The sequence below is a fragment of the Nilaparvata lugens genome, chromosome 3, assembly GCF_014356525.2.
Source record: "Nilaparvata lugens isolate BPH chromosome 3, ASM1435652v1, whole genome shotgun sequence".
NCBI classification, from domain to species: domain Eukaryota; kingdom Metazoa; phylum Arthropoda; class Insecta; order Hemiptera; family Delphacidae; genus Nilaparvata; species Nilaparvata lugens.
Genome location: NC_052506.1, coordinates 8,812,177 through 8,826,892, shown reverse-complemented (window position 1 = coordinate 8,826,892; position 14,716 = coordinate 8,812,177). Strand labels below are relative to the sequence as shown.

Sequence of the window (14,716 nt, the reverse complement as noted above, 5' to 3'; positions counted from 1 at the left end):
TGACAAATAATTCAGTAACCATAATGCAGATGATATATAACAAATATAATCTGATACTGTATTCATAAAGCAACGGGAACCCTACAAACTTAAATCTGAGATCATACCGATCTGCTGATTCTCGCACATTTGAGATATCGTACCTATGAATGATTAATATTCATGTTTGTTTACTGCTTTGTATTGGTTAGGTTGGCAACAAGTTGAGGAACGATTGTCAAACTAGGCAAATCTTGATCATATGTACTGTATCTCCAGATTATAGCTCTATGGTTTTGCCTGACTGTGAAAAGAGGTTATCTTATTGATCTGTCTTAACCTAAAAATTTATTTTCGCAGTTCTAGATTTGTTATCAATTTATCTTTTATATAAGAGAAAAGCAAATCTTTCAATCTACATAAAGTGTAAATAGTTCAACCGTTTAAAGATTGGAAGCTGAGATCTCAGGCAAGTAAATTTAACCATGTTTTTAAAAAAGTTAATTCAATGACATGCTTACGTACACATACATTTTATTCTAGAATAATTAATATTCTAAAATAATCAATATTGTAATAAAACAAGAATTCTAGGCTATTTATATTGTGTTTTTCTTTAAACTACATAATCATGCTATTGTTTCAAAGCTGGTAAAGCTAAAATTCCTATAATTTTCCTTGACTTGGAAAATGTTTACAATATTATAATTTTTTAATTTGTCGACCAAAAAGACTCACTAATTGAAATTCTGTGTAACTGTATATGCACAACGTGTATAACTGTATAGCACTGAATCTTGTTATTAAAATAACATACTAAATCGATTCCAACCAAAAATTGATGACAGGAATGTTATTAGGCCTTGACTTGAGCCCTAAATCTTTACTGTACTGTAGCCAAGTGCTCATTTTCTCTTTAAATTTTTGTTTATTACATACGGTAGATCAATATCATCAGTCTGGAATTGATCTGCAAACAATGTAAGTTAGCAAACAACATAATTTGAATTAGAGCTTCTATCTATTGTTTCAATCTTTCTCTTCATTTATCGGAGATGACTAAAAGTAAAAATTAATCTTTTTCCCTTGCTTGATGGTGTATGCAATTGTGCATATAGTGAACGGTTGATGCTATTAAAAAAACCTTCATAATAGCAAAAACGTCTATATACATCCAGGTAGTATAATAGGTAGTATTATATATAAGTGGTGCTGATATTTTAGGCTACTCAGTCTGTGAATGAGAAAGATTTACAGAGTATAATACAAGTAGTGTATCTTGTTTCAAAAGTTGGGTAGAAAAAATTATTTGCACAAATAAACCAATCCATTTTCTTGTTTGAAAACTAAAAGTCAGTACAAATGCACAATAATTATTTACAATCGTCACTGCATATTTTCAACTTTTGTAAAACTACAATAATTCACGTAACATTTTTAGATAACTAACTAAATTTAGAGTGACGTTTTCTATAAAAAAGACCAATAATTAACTTTTGACTAACGCCTCACCAAACAATCAAGTATAATTCGCCATTGCTTCAGCAATTAGAAACAGTAATCTCCAATCACAGAAAAAACACTGAAAACGCACCTAGGTCAGTCAACTCCTCGGCAGATATGCCAAGGTTATCTCTTGCACGGCACTCTGTCATCAACTTCTCATAACGTCTTCGGGAGTGCTTCGACAAAAAATGACACCGATATTACTTGTCGTACATACTCATAATCAATCTTACTAAAAAGTTCCTATAAATAGAAATACAAATCTCAGTACCCTTTTTTGAACTATTTTATCACAACATGTTTCAACATTGATGCCATTTTCAAGTGATTTAAAGTCACTTATCACTTTAAAATCAATTGAAAATGGCATGAATGTTTAAACATGTGATGAAATAATTAAAAAAAGGGTACTGAGATTTGAATTTCTATTTATATTTACAAGTAACCCTAAACAGAAAAGAGACAATAAGAAGTTCCTCTCTCATAATTAAAATGACATAATTTGAGGTACACGTTAGATAAAATAAAATTGAGTGTCCTTCAAAAATAAGTATATACAGCTATTCCAAATCCTCCATACTTCATACCCTACCTCTGTATGAAATGATTTCTTATATATGAGCGCAGGTCTACCTGCTAAATATTCAGAATTCACGAACACGACAATGACCAATGAGGTAATTCGTTATTCCACTCAAAAAATACATTTCATCTCTACAAGAAATTATAAATTTGAAAAAAACTCTCACAGAGGCCCAGAGCACCAGGTCTTATTTGTCCATATCGCATGACAATAGAGACCATGTCTTTATCAAATTCTATGTACAATTCATTCATTAAATATCACAGTTGTGTTTCAGATAAATAACTCATAATACTTGTGCACCGGAAGATAAACAGATTTCAGTTATTTGAAAAAGGATTTCCCATTTCAAAGATGGAGATCTGATTTGATTAAATTTTCTTCCTGGAGATTCTTAAAAGAGTATATAGAAATCGTCAAGAAGGACTATTGTCCAAAAAATAAAAGAATACAAAATAAACATATACACATCACATTATACAATGTACATTACAATTTAACCCTCCAAAAAATCTCATTCTCCATCCATAAAGTCTTGGATACTGTAGTATACCCCGTTTGCTAGATATTTTTTCAATAGCTTTTTGAAAATATCCTTATTTCCATTTTCTCTCAAAGCTGACGGCAGTTTTCTCATATAATTTGATACCCATATAAGAAGGCTTTTTCTCATACTGAGCTGTCCTGTGGTATTGTGCAGGAAATTTACTCTTATTTCTTGTGTCATAATTATGAATGTCACAGTTTCTTATAAATTCTTTATCTCTTATATACATTATCACTTCGAAAAGGTACAGTGCAGGCACAGTTAGTAGTCCTAGATCTTTAAAATACTCTCTGCAGGACTCTAATGGCTTTTATTGCTCTCACAGCTCTCTTTTGCATTCTAAAAACTCGAAGTCTTTGAGACTGGAGCATCCCCCATACCAATATTACATAACGAATATGCGACATTATGAGGGCATGACAAACTGTACATGTTAAGATAGTGTTCCCAGTACTTAATCTTGAAATCGACCTGTATGCAAACACTCCAGATAATATTTTACAGCACAATTGATCAATATAGTTATCCTAAGACAGTCATGTTCTGGTCCAGCAAGACACCTAGAAATTTCACAGATAGAGGTTGTTCAACATTCACTCCATTTATTTGAACGTCCAAATTGGAGCTGAGAAATTGAGTGTTATTGTGAATGTGCTCCAGTAAATTTCTTTTAGCGTGATTGTATTTTTAATTGCAACAATTTTCTAAAATTCAAAAATGTTAATAATGTGTGATGGATGTGATGCTTTATGTGATAACCTCCTCTTCCGTTTTGTCTGATGAAATCTTTGGAGAATTTACGATATCAGTTATCCATTACTTTAAAATGCAATGAAGCACGTGGGAAAAATAAAGCATCGGGCCAAAGGACAATGTACTCTGCCAATCTAGGAATGACATCTCTTGTTCTTGAAATGGCAGAAATAAATAGCTGTATTATTTACATAATATCGGAGGACCGAGCTTTGCTCTGGAGTGTAAAAGCATAGAACATTTGTAATGAAAGATTGAATTCATAGTTTATATTTATTTATTCTATTTATATTAGTTTTTATTCATTTTCTCAGTCGTACAACTATTTTTACAGCTATATGAGGAGGCACAAAAGGCTTATGACCAAAACTGTACTTTTTCAAATTTATACTACAGTCCAAATCAAAATCTAGGTTAAGCTACTATCACTCATCAAAATAACAATTTGTTCACACTTCAAAAAACAAACACAATCATCATCAATTACAAATATATATATACTATGAATTCGATTTAGAGTGATATACTATGTTTGCTACAATATTTGTTAATATAATATTACGTACTATTCTACACCAAAGACCTTAAAGAGATATAGACCCACAATGCCCATGCCTTCCCAATGATAGCTCTTACTCGAAATTGAAGGCCGCCATTGGGGTATTTTAGCACGAGATTTTATATTTGTTATATTATAGATTACAAAGGCATTGGTATGTAATAATCTTATAGGTTGCCCCCTCAATGGCCGATTTCAATTTCAAGTACTCGAAATTGAAGGCCGCCATTGGGGTATTTTAGCACGAGATATTATATCTTTATATTTGTTATATTATAGATTACAAAGGCATTGGTATGTAATAATCTTATAGGTTGCCCCCTCAATGGCCGATTTCAATTTCAAGTAAGACAAGCGCTGCATGTGAGTCTATGCATCTTTAAGGTCTTTGTTCTACACTAACAGCATCTAGTTACTATTTTGGACTTTCTGAAGTAAACATGTTTTCTAAAAAATGGAAATAAACGAAAATAAGTTTTCTTGCTAAATTATCTTTCTCGTGAGATCAGCTGAGGAATAACCAAGACATGCACTCGCTCACTCACTTCCATTAGGGTATCGACAGACGACAAAATTTCCAGCTGTTTTTCCAAGGACGTATTTATCCTTTCAATTTCCTTCAGCGAGTTATTGCAGGGTTGAGACCTAGTGCAATCAAATTTTCATATCATAAACCTACTTTGTTCCAAATTTCGTGAGAATCGTTGGAGCCGTTTTCGAGATCCGGTCACATACAGATATAAATATAAACATAAATACATCTAAACATATAAACAGAAATTGCTCGTTCAATAGTATAGAATACTGCTTCTTTATAAAGTCTGAGCCCTAGCTGGCGTTTTATATTCTTGTAAGAAAAAGAGGGCGAAGTTAATTAAGAGGTTAAGTTGATTAAACTAAGCTGAATAAGCTTGAATCAAGGAAAGTGCAAAGCTAGATTTATGTCGTGTCATTTTTCTATGAGTTTTAATCAGTGGTCAAATATGAACTCTAATTTTTAGGGCCAAGGGGTTATCCATGTCATTCTTTCTCCAAGTAATAATGTTAAACAATGTTATTGTTTAGCATGTAGTTCATAGAAAAACATTATTCAATATTCAGAAGGGGGGGGGGGGCTTGCGATGGGGGGTGGGCACCGCTGTTCAAAAGCTCAATAAATTAATCACTCTCATAAAACCATGACGGTATATTCTATATTCTAATACATGATAGGTATTATTATTATTAAGTCTGTGAAAGGCTAAAAATAAACTTTCTACTGGTGATATTTTTCAAAGTTTTTCGATTTGTATACTATCAAGTATACAATGAAATATAAATCAATATACTATCAAGTATGCAATGAAGTATAAAATGAAGAAGTTTTCCCAGGAAAACATTTTTTTCCGATCATTACTTTTTGAGATTTGAACGCCTAAAGTTTAAATTTTTTGGGACAGAACATTTCAAATTCGGTAAGAGATGAATCCATGAGATTAAGAGGATAGATTCTTCATGGTAGGCTATTGTTGATCTTGTAAAACAATTTTTTTTTGAAAATATCAATTTAAAAAAAATATTCAATTCACCAAAAATGACCAAAAATAACTTTAGTTGAGTTATTAATGGTCATTTTTTGTAAATGAATAAATTTCTCAAAAATCGATATTTTCAAAAAAAAATTGTTTCACCAGATCAACAGTACCATGAAGAATATATCCTCCAATCTCACGGATTTATCTCTTACCGAATTCAAATTCGGTAAGAGATGAATCCATGAGATTAAGAGGATAGATTCTTCATGGTATTGTTGATCCAGTAAAACAAAAATTTTCTGAAAATATCAATTTTTAAAAATATTTTTCAATTTACCAAAAATAACTTTAGTTGAGTTATTAATGGTCATTTTTTGTAAATTGAATAACTTTCTCAAAAATTGATATTTTCAGAAAATTTTTGTTTCACTAGATCAACAATACCATGAAGAATATATCCTCCAAATCTCATGGATTTATCTCTTACCGAATTTGAAATGTTCTGTCCCAAAAATTTAAACTTAAGGCGCTCATATCTCAAAAAGTAATGATCGGAAAAAATGTTTTCCTGAGAAAACTTTTCCATTATGATAGCTGGATAGTAAAAATCGGAAAACTTTGAAAAATATCACCAGTAGAAAGTTTATTTTTAGCCTTTGCACAGCCTTAAACTAAATTGTTATAGTATATCGAAATCGAAAGTAACTATATCCTAAATAAATCGATTACTTTTATGGAGCTAGTAAAACATGAACACATTCCATGTTATAAAAGGCGGATCATTGTAAACATTGCTCTCTGACATAAATAGTATTTGAATAAAATAATTTACTTTCTCAAAAATGTTTTCTTGCAATCTTGAATACTACTGAATCTACAACAGAAATATCATGGGAAATACGTCTCAGTGTTTACTTCCGTAAATATCTATCCAAAATTGTAAGTCAATAGACGTGAACCGAACGTTTATGACTTGCCTTATCATTAGCTGTAATTTTAGGCAATCAGTCAACCTTTGTACACTGATATGTGTTCATTGTCACCCGGCCATGGAGACACCGATAAGCATTTCGTCCAGGTCACGTGACTTATGCCCTTAATTTTTTTCTTGCAACAAATGTTTTATATTCCAATATTAATAGACTTAATTATCACTTGTTCACATTTTCCGTGTAATTATAAACTTACTTTTTTACAAAAACTTGAAATATTCACTCCGTGTAATTATAAACTTACTTTCTTACAAAAACTTGAAATATTCAATGCCTGCATATCTTTTCTCCAGCTCTTTGTACAATTTGTAATATTAATGTGTAGCAACCCAGATTTGTTATAATTTATTCTCCGTTATGATCAAATATCCAAAATGTAATATTTCTAGTTATGCTCAAATTAATATCACAAATTGTTTTGAATTTCTATTAAAAAAAAAACACTTTAAATCTTGACGTTTGTACTCAATTGAACAGGTCATTGAAAATAATAGAACTGGGTTGAAATATCATATTATACGGCAGTAAGCTTAATTGATCGTTTGGACCCTTTCTTTTCTTAGGATTTACTTTACACAAGCTTGAAAGTTCTATTATGAATATATTAAATTCAAGTTATATCTTCATTTGGACATCTAGAAATGAAAATTCAATGTAAGTGTTGGTTACAGTGGCAAACCACATTACTGTCGGCATCACTGATAATACATTGAATTTTTTTAGCATCACAATTTTTTAGGAAAATCGTCAATATTATGATACAATAGATTATTAGTCAGCTCCCAGATGAAGTTTATTGTCTAGCCGACCTCAAAATTCACCATGTTTTAATAAAATGTGCTTTCAATTTTTTTCAACCATAGTCGTAATATTCGATTGGACCTTCTCTCAAAAATGAATTTAAAATAATCCTTTCAGACCCTTGGTATCATGAGTATTTCACTCAGAGCTCAATACAAATTCTGTTATCAGGGGCTTTTTGCAGGCATAGGTATCAGAATTAGTTTCTAAAGAAGTTATCAACTCGTTTTTAAAGCTGTTCAAATAATTATGGAAATAGCAAAATGTTGATTTTTCCAATATTTAAAGCTGAAATACGTAAATATGTTGTTAATATATCATATTGAGTTAAGGAATTAAGTTTGTTTTTCGGTAAATCAAAATTATATTTTTAATATGTGAATATTTCCTATTTCAGTTATAATAATGTGAAATATTTCTTCTATGTTAGTTTTGAAGCATCTAAATTTGAAACGCTTTGTGAACATAATTGAGGACTGAAAATTTTGTGAATTGAAGAACTACAAGACTTAACCTATTTCGGACTATGTGTTATCTAAATTTGGGAGAGGAATAGCACAAGGTTACCTTATTTTTCCTCTCCCTATTATTTTGATATTAGATTTATTACTTATTGTATAAATGAATAAAGAATAAATGAATATTAACATCCATCATACGAATGGTACAGTAATTGTGTTATAATTTATCTTCGCTATTCAATTTGAATAAAGGTGTCAAAATTGGAAAGTTAACATTTCTTGAAAATCTGCAGTATTTTTCAGTCGATAATGCAGTCATTTCTGGTCATTGTGAACATAAATGTTTTTCCATAAAATTGATGAGTACATAAAATCATAGAAATTACTGTGGAAAACATTCATCTGTTGAGTGTGGAGTACGATATTGTAAAAAAACAGTGGGGTGTTCCGAACAAAATATGGATAGTAATAATATTCCCTGACATATTTTCAGTTCAAGGTGATGATGGAGCTGGATAAACATTATACTCGTAAATATGTAAACATATAATGATGAGCTCTATTAATAGAACAGTCGGCTTATCATTGGCCATATACTTTGACCTCATCTTGTAGTGACACTTTGTGACGAATGGTTTCGATGACGTCACAAGTCACCAGCCAACTCATTGATAGACAGGCCGGTCTCTCTGACTCTGTATCAAGTTCACGCAATAATCGAATTATTTATTTATGACTGACAATAATTCTGAACTTATCTTATTGGACATTGGTAGCCACTCCCACTTCTGCACTATTTATAAAAGAAACCGTAAATAATACCCATTACACTCCGTTCATAGATTATTGTGACTAATTTATTTTTTCAAATTAGAATGCGGTCGTGGTCGTACTCTGATCGAACTGAGCTTTCCTCAATTTCAGTATTTAAGTAATTGAATGTTTACGCCGTTTTATATTTCTATTGAAGCTTTCAATAGTCGTGGATTGTTTCAACGGTTGGCTATTTATGAACTTCAGCAGCAGTTATCTGTCATATTTGTCAATGAAGTGTAGTTCAGTATTTTGTAATTTTAAACTCTAGTCTATTTTTTACAGTATTATCATCTTTAGTGATTCTTCCTTCTTTCATCATCAATACTTGACTATGTAAGTGTTTATTTAATTTCTCTAACTTTTCAATTAGCTTCTACATTTTGATGTATAACTATCAACCACTTCCGCTTCTAATATACATTTTCATAAAAAATTTAAAACTAACCGTATTAATATTCAAAATTCTATTTTTATTTTTTCAAGTTTCTCATTGTTTAACGTATTCATAATGATGAATCGTAATTATGTTTTCTTTCATAATTTTTTGGATATCACAAAATTGAAAATGAAATCATATCTTTTATTTATATATTTCATTTACACATGCACAAAATCAAAAATTATTATGAGAGAAACAACAGAATTAATCCAAATCTATTTCTCCCCCGAATTTAGATAGTTGATGAGCAGATCTGAATAAGGTTATGGTATCACTTCTTATAATATTTCACGAAAATTTACAGTCCAAATATAAAAACAATAGGAATTTGGGTTAGTTATAAATATAAAAAATAAGTAGTACACCACAAAATCCATTTATAAATAGAAAAATATGGAACAACTTGAAAAATTTTAAATCTTCAATTTTTATAGTAACTCTATCAACGTTTGTTCTCCTAATTTATAGGTCCCTCTGAATTATACAAATCTATTCTTTTGTACTCACCAAAATTAAATTTAAATCCTTTTTGAATAATGAATTCATTTATATTGATGTAATAAACTTAATAATTCATGGAATAAATCGATGCCACTGATATATTTATGTCATTAAGGAACTATTGCACATTATCTCTGATTAAAATCCTTCACCCATCCCATCAACATAAACCCATTATAGAATCAATTGTAAATAAACTCATATTGTTTAGAATATCCACTGCATTACTGCTGTATATTGATTAAAATTATCCACCATTAGTCTACTCCATTTTAATAATTGTATTTTATTACATAATTACATCACTTTATTAATCATGTGATTTGTTCTTAAATTTTCATATTATAATAAAACTATATACAAAATTTTTATTTGTGAACAAATCTTTAGTCGTATAAATGGAATTAACGTTTTTGGTAGAGAGTTAATGGGAAGGATATTTTTAATATTCTTTCCAAAGAATGGACATTGATATGTATAAAAGCTCCGCCAATTTATGTAGATGTATTACAATATTGTCTTGTATAGTTATTCCAAATAGCTTTTTTTTCGTATCATTGTACAGTTCAATAATTATTTTCTTAGTTTATGTTATGTTAATTCATCTAAAACTTTGCTGTAAAGCATCTAAAGCTTTTTTATAAGTGTATACATAACAGTATATATATTGTAATCTGCATAAATAAAGTAGCCTACTCGATCAAATTAAGTGATCAAAATAAATAAATCAATCAATATATTATCTTTATTAGCATAATTCCTCCTCCTCTACTGTCTTTTTTAGTTTTTTTATGTATTTATTCAGACAGACAAGTAAAATATCCTCCACATTACTCGTGCAATTTTATAGTTAAATTGTGTTTAGTACTATTTGAGATATTTTAATGTTTGTATTTTTTAGGTTTACCGACAATTTTATGATGAATAGTTGACCCGAAACGTGGGTTATCAGGGTGAATGGCTAGAAATTTTTGTTATGGGCTTGGCATGTATCCAATTAGTGAATGAATTCCGGCTCTGATTTCTTTTCTGACAATTGTGACTAATTGTGAGAGTATGCAAAAGATAATGTAGCGGGCTCCATGCGGATGCTAAAGCCATTAAACGTGTGTAGATAATAGTCATTAAATTATTTTCAGCTCAATAATTGGTTTATGGATGATTTGTTCAAATGCTGGCTGAGCTTCGAATGCAAAACTTGATTGAATGATTTATTCTGATTTGTAATAATTTGTTGTAATGTTTGCAGTGAAAATGCCTGTGATTAATAAGGTGCCGCTTATTGGAGTCATTGATGAAGGGACTCGCACAGTTCGTTTTGTGGTAAGTTGAGTTTTTCAATCACTATTAAGTACATCCAAAAATCCACTCATACAGGGTGACACAGAATAACGGGAAGTTTTTAGAACGCCATAAAACATTAGTGGGAAGGGCAAAATAATTTTTTCCTACAGTTACGTTGAAAAGTGGCCATTGCTGCACTGATTACAGAACGCAAAGAATCACTTTTCCGCTCTAGTGCGGGAATAGTATATTTCGCACCTAGGGCCGAAAATGAGACTTTTCCGGCTCGAAATCGGTTTTCAAGTCCGAGGCCGTAGGCCGAGGACTAGAAAAGATTGAGAGCCGGAAAAACATTTTTGCCCGTGGTGCGAACGCTATTTTTCGCCACACAGAGAAATAAACAATATATGTGAGAATAATTGTTTATTAAGCAGTTCCGAAAACAAAAGTGGAAGGTCATAGCTCTAGCTATTAGTATAGTTATTAGTATCTAGTTATTAAAGTATAGAAAACTGAAGAATACATAATACTTGGAAACCTCACAGAATCATATTGATTTTTCCAATACATCAATAAATTTTAGTTCTATTAGGATCCTCCTCAATTTGAATCAGGCAGCCTTTTGTTTTCCCAATTCCAAAAAAATACCTAAAATACTCGTTTCACTGGGAATTCGTGTCTGATAGTAGCCTACATTATAACTGAAGAATATAAATTATTACTCATTTTATTGTGATCTATTCATGTTTTTCTTATGAAATTCAATAAATTATAGGCCTACAGCATGAAGACTATGTCCAATTCATTTGTACTGGTGGCAAAATTTTACATTGAAAATAATTATTTGATAAAATCCAAGTTCAATAGTAATGAAAACAAATTCCTTCAAAAAATAATTGATAATAATACGTTTCGAGGGAAAAAATTAAGAACAAAAAAATGGGAAGCATCGGGGATTTGAACCCAGGTACCATCGCTCCGTAAGCAAGCTTCTTACCGCTGCGCTACATAGACATTCGTAAATGGTAGTCTTATAACCTGCTGATAAAATACACACTTTGGGCTATGGAACTTCAATTAGCCTACGGTAGCATAGATGAATTTGAACATTAATATTCTGAAAAATCTAGAAGGAAAATAGAAATTTGGGCTTCCAGGTGCACGAGATTGATATTTTTAGAATCTATGTTCAAAATTTGGAGATCTAAATCATTCCCGTTTTTCCGGTATGCAATCCACAAGTTGACATGTTTTGATGCGAACAAACACAACCCCACTCTCTCTTATTATATAGAAGAAGAAGATATCTTACCTCTATTTCATTCATCCAAATAAAATGATAGTATATTACTGCAGAATACTTTATTCAATTCTAGAAGCATAAACTGATTCTGTTTCATAAACTATTTGTTAAAACGTTCAGCACCATGGATATTGCCCAAGTAGTTCCAAAACTATCCACCAGGTTTTGTGATAAACGCAGTACTATCTACTATGAGGTTTGAGGTTAGATTCTATTATACTCTGAAAATTGAATTTGAGTAGTTTATAATATCTTATTTGTATTTCATTCATCCAAATGAAATGATAGTATCTTATTGCAAAATACTTTATTCAATTCTAGAAGCATAAACTGATTCTGTTTCATAAACTATTTTGTAAACCCGTTCATATCAAATCAGAATCAGCTGTTATTCAAGGTCATTTTACAGCCCTAGGGCCGTAAAGTTTTACCGGCCTGGTCGGAAAACAATCACTTTCGGCCACCATATGACGCACGTAAACCAGCTCATTACATCCAAGTGTGGCGAAAAAATTTTTCTGCACTCCAGATTTGCAACATGGCAACGCAAAATACTTAGTAGGTTATATGGAGCAACAGTGCAGCAAAATCAAAATGAAGTTGGTAACAGTGACTGGGCTGCTATAGTGAGCAGAGCTGCAACGAAGCACAACGCGCTAATTATTAGTATTATATATATTATAACCAAGGACAACGAGGACTTTAGGATTTTAGGATTAAGGTTTTTATCAATAATAAAATTACACAGAAAAACATTTGATGCATTTCAGGCAATTTTACCCATAATTACCAACTTTTCATATTCAATGGTAACTGTAGGAAAAAATTAATGTGAAATACGTGCGCAAAGTTCCTCTGCTGCACTCAAGAAACAATTCCGCCCTCGCCTACGGCTCGGGCGTAAACGTTTCTTTCGGTGCAGCAAACTGTCACTTTGCGCACTAGTTGCACAAATAACTATTATTCAAACTAATCTAAAGTTCAAGACTTGCCATATAAGAATTATTGATAGCATCTATCACTTTTTGACAGTTACTTCTTTAAGATGGCTTCCTCCTGCACGAATACACTCTTGAAATCTTTGTTGACGATTCCTGAACGATTGCTGCAACATTTCAGCTGGGATATTGTTAATTTCATTTTGAATTGTCTGTTATGATTCAACCACAGTTATTGGTCAAGTTGTGGAAACGTTTGATTTGAGATAGCTCCACAAACAGAAAATTGCAGGTGGACAGATCATGGGACCAGGAAACGCAACCTAATCGTGAGATTACACGGTTACTAAACAATACTCACTCGCACAGTTGCCATTGATTGCCGTGCAGAGTGGATTTCACTCACAATTTCATCAATAATTTTGAATTAATTAGAAATTAAAACATAATTCAAAATGAAATCAGGAATATCCCAGATGAGATGTTGTAGCGATCAATAAGGAATCGTCAACACAGATTTCAAGAGTGTATTCGTCCAGGAGGAGGATCTTAAAGAAGTAATTGTCAAAAAGTGATCGATGTTATTAATAATTTTCAAATTGCAAGTTTTGAACTTCACATTAGTTTGGATAAAATCGTTATTTCCCTTCTCACTAATGTTTTATGACGTTTTTAAAAGTTCCCTTTATTCTGTGTCATCCTGTATTTAGTTGATTGAAGTGATCTGCTTCTGTTTATGGATATGAAATTTTACTAATTTTGAAAATTCTATAACAATGAAGATCTATAAATTTAATGTGTATAACGCGCTCCGAGTTCTACACGATATTTCTATGATATTGTGGTTCACGATATTTCTATGATATTGTGGTTCACGATATTTCTATGATATTGTGGTTCACTATATTTCTATGGGAAAATGACGGTGGTCTAATACAAGGGTTCTAGTTGCGTTTCTCAATTGAAGAAGAACAATATACTGTCAGACATACAGCTACTATTTGTAGCTTCAGTATCAAATAATATGAACGTTTCTCTCTCAATTTATTCAGTAATTAACTCCAGTTCCCATTCATTCAGTTTTCGAGAACGCTGAAGTTGACAGGAACACCTGACCGCTTTCGTATCCCATACGATACTTTATCCAGTTCCGTAATAATCTTTCCATCTGATAAAAATATTTCTCAACTATTTTAAAATTAATTTTTTTAATCAAGAATATTATAATTTCTTCAGCTTAATTTAGTTCATTTTTTATTTTCAATCACCTATTGAATTTGTTTCTCAAAAGTGAGAATATCGACACTGATGGGCATGCATCATAAAAAACATTGAAACCCTACCTTATAGAAATAGTCACGGCCAAACATCTGTGTAATGCATGCAGTGAATATTCCACTTGTCAGCTGATTGATTAATCCTATCTTCAAAGTAGATGAAAATAAAATAATAATAATATCGTGTGACCTGGCTGGCTCAGGTCTGGTGTCAGAGTTTTCAAAGTATATATATATATATATATATAAATATAGACAGGATACACACGACACGGATAGATTAAAAACTTACATTTAAATGAGAATTTTCGGGGAGCTGGGCACCCTTTTTCAATCAACCAGGAAGTGAAGTGGTGAGATTTGAATACTCTAACGGTCGTGACCACAGAGACGTGGCAGAGACGTTGTGCAGACCATAGAGAACAGACGAACGATATATATATATATATATATATATATATAT

At 31.4% G+C, this 14,716-nt stretch overlaps 1 protein-coding gene across 2 annotated transcripts in view; it reads left to right on the top strand.

Annotated features, from left to right (window-relative positions):
- Positions 1-266: 266 nt before the first annotated feature.
- Positions 267-14,716, top strand: part of LOC111051715 (glycerol kinase) — a 59,108-nt gene continuing 44,658 nt past the window's right edge. Inside the window, exons 1-3 of one of the 2 annotated variants that reach the window (XM_039425332.1) lie at positions 267-448; positions 8,794-8,844; positions 10,701-10,774. In XM_039425332.1, coding sequence (XP_039281266.1) covers positions 10,706-10,774 — 69 coding nt within the window. In that variant the 5' untranslated portion in view covers positions 267-448; positions 8,794-8,844; positions 10,701-10,705. The remainder of the gene's footprint in view (positions 449-8,793; positions 8,845-10,700; positions 10,775-14,716) is intronic. The other variant, XM_039425333.1, reaches the window with a different exon arrangement.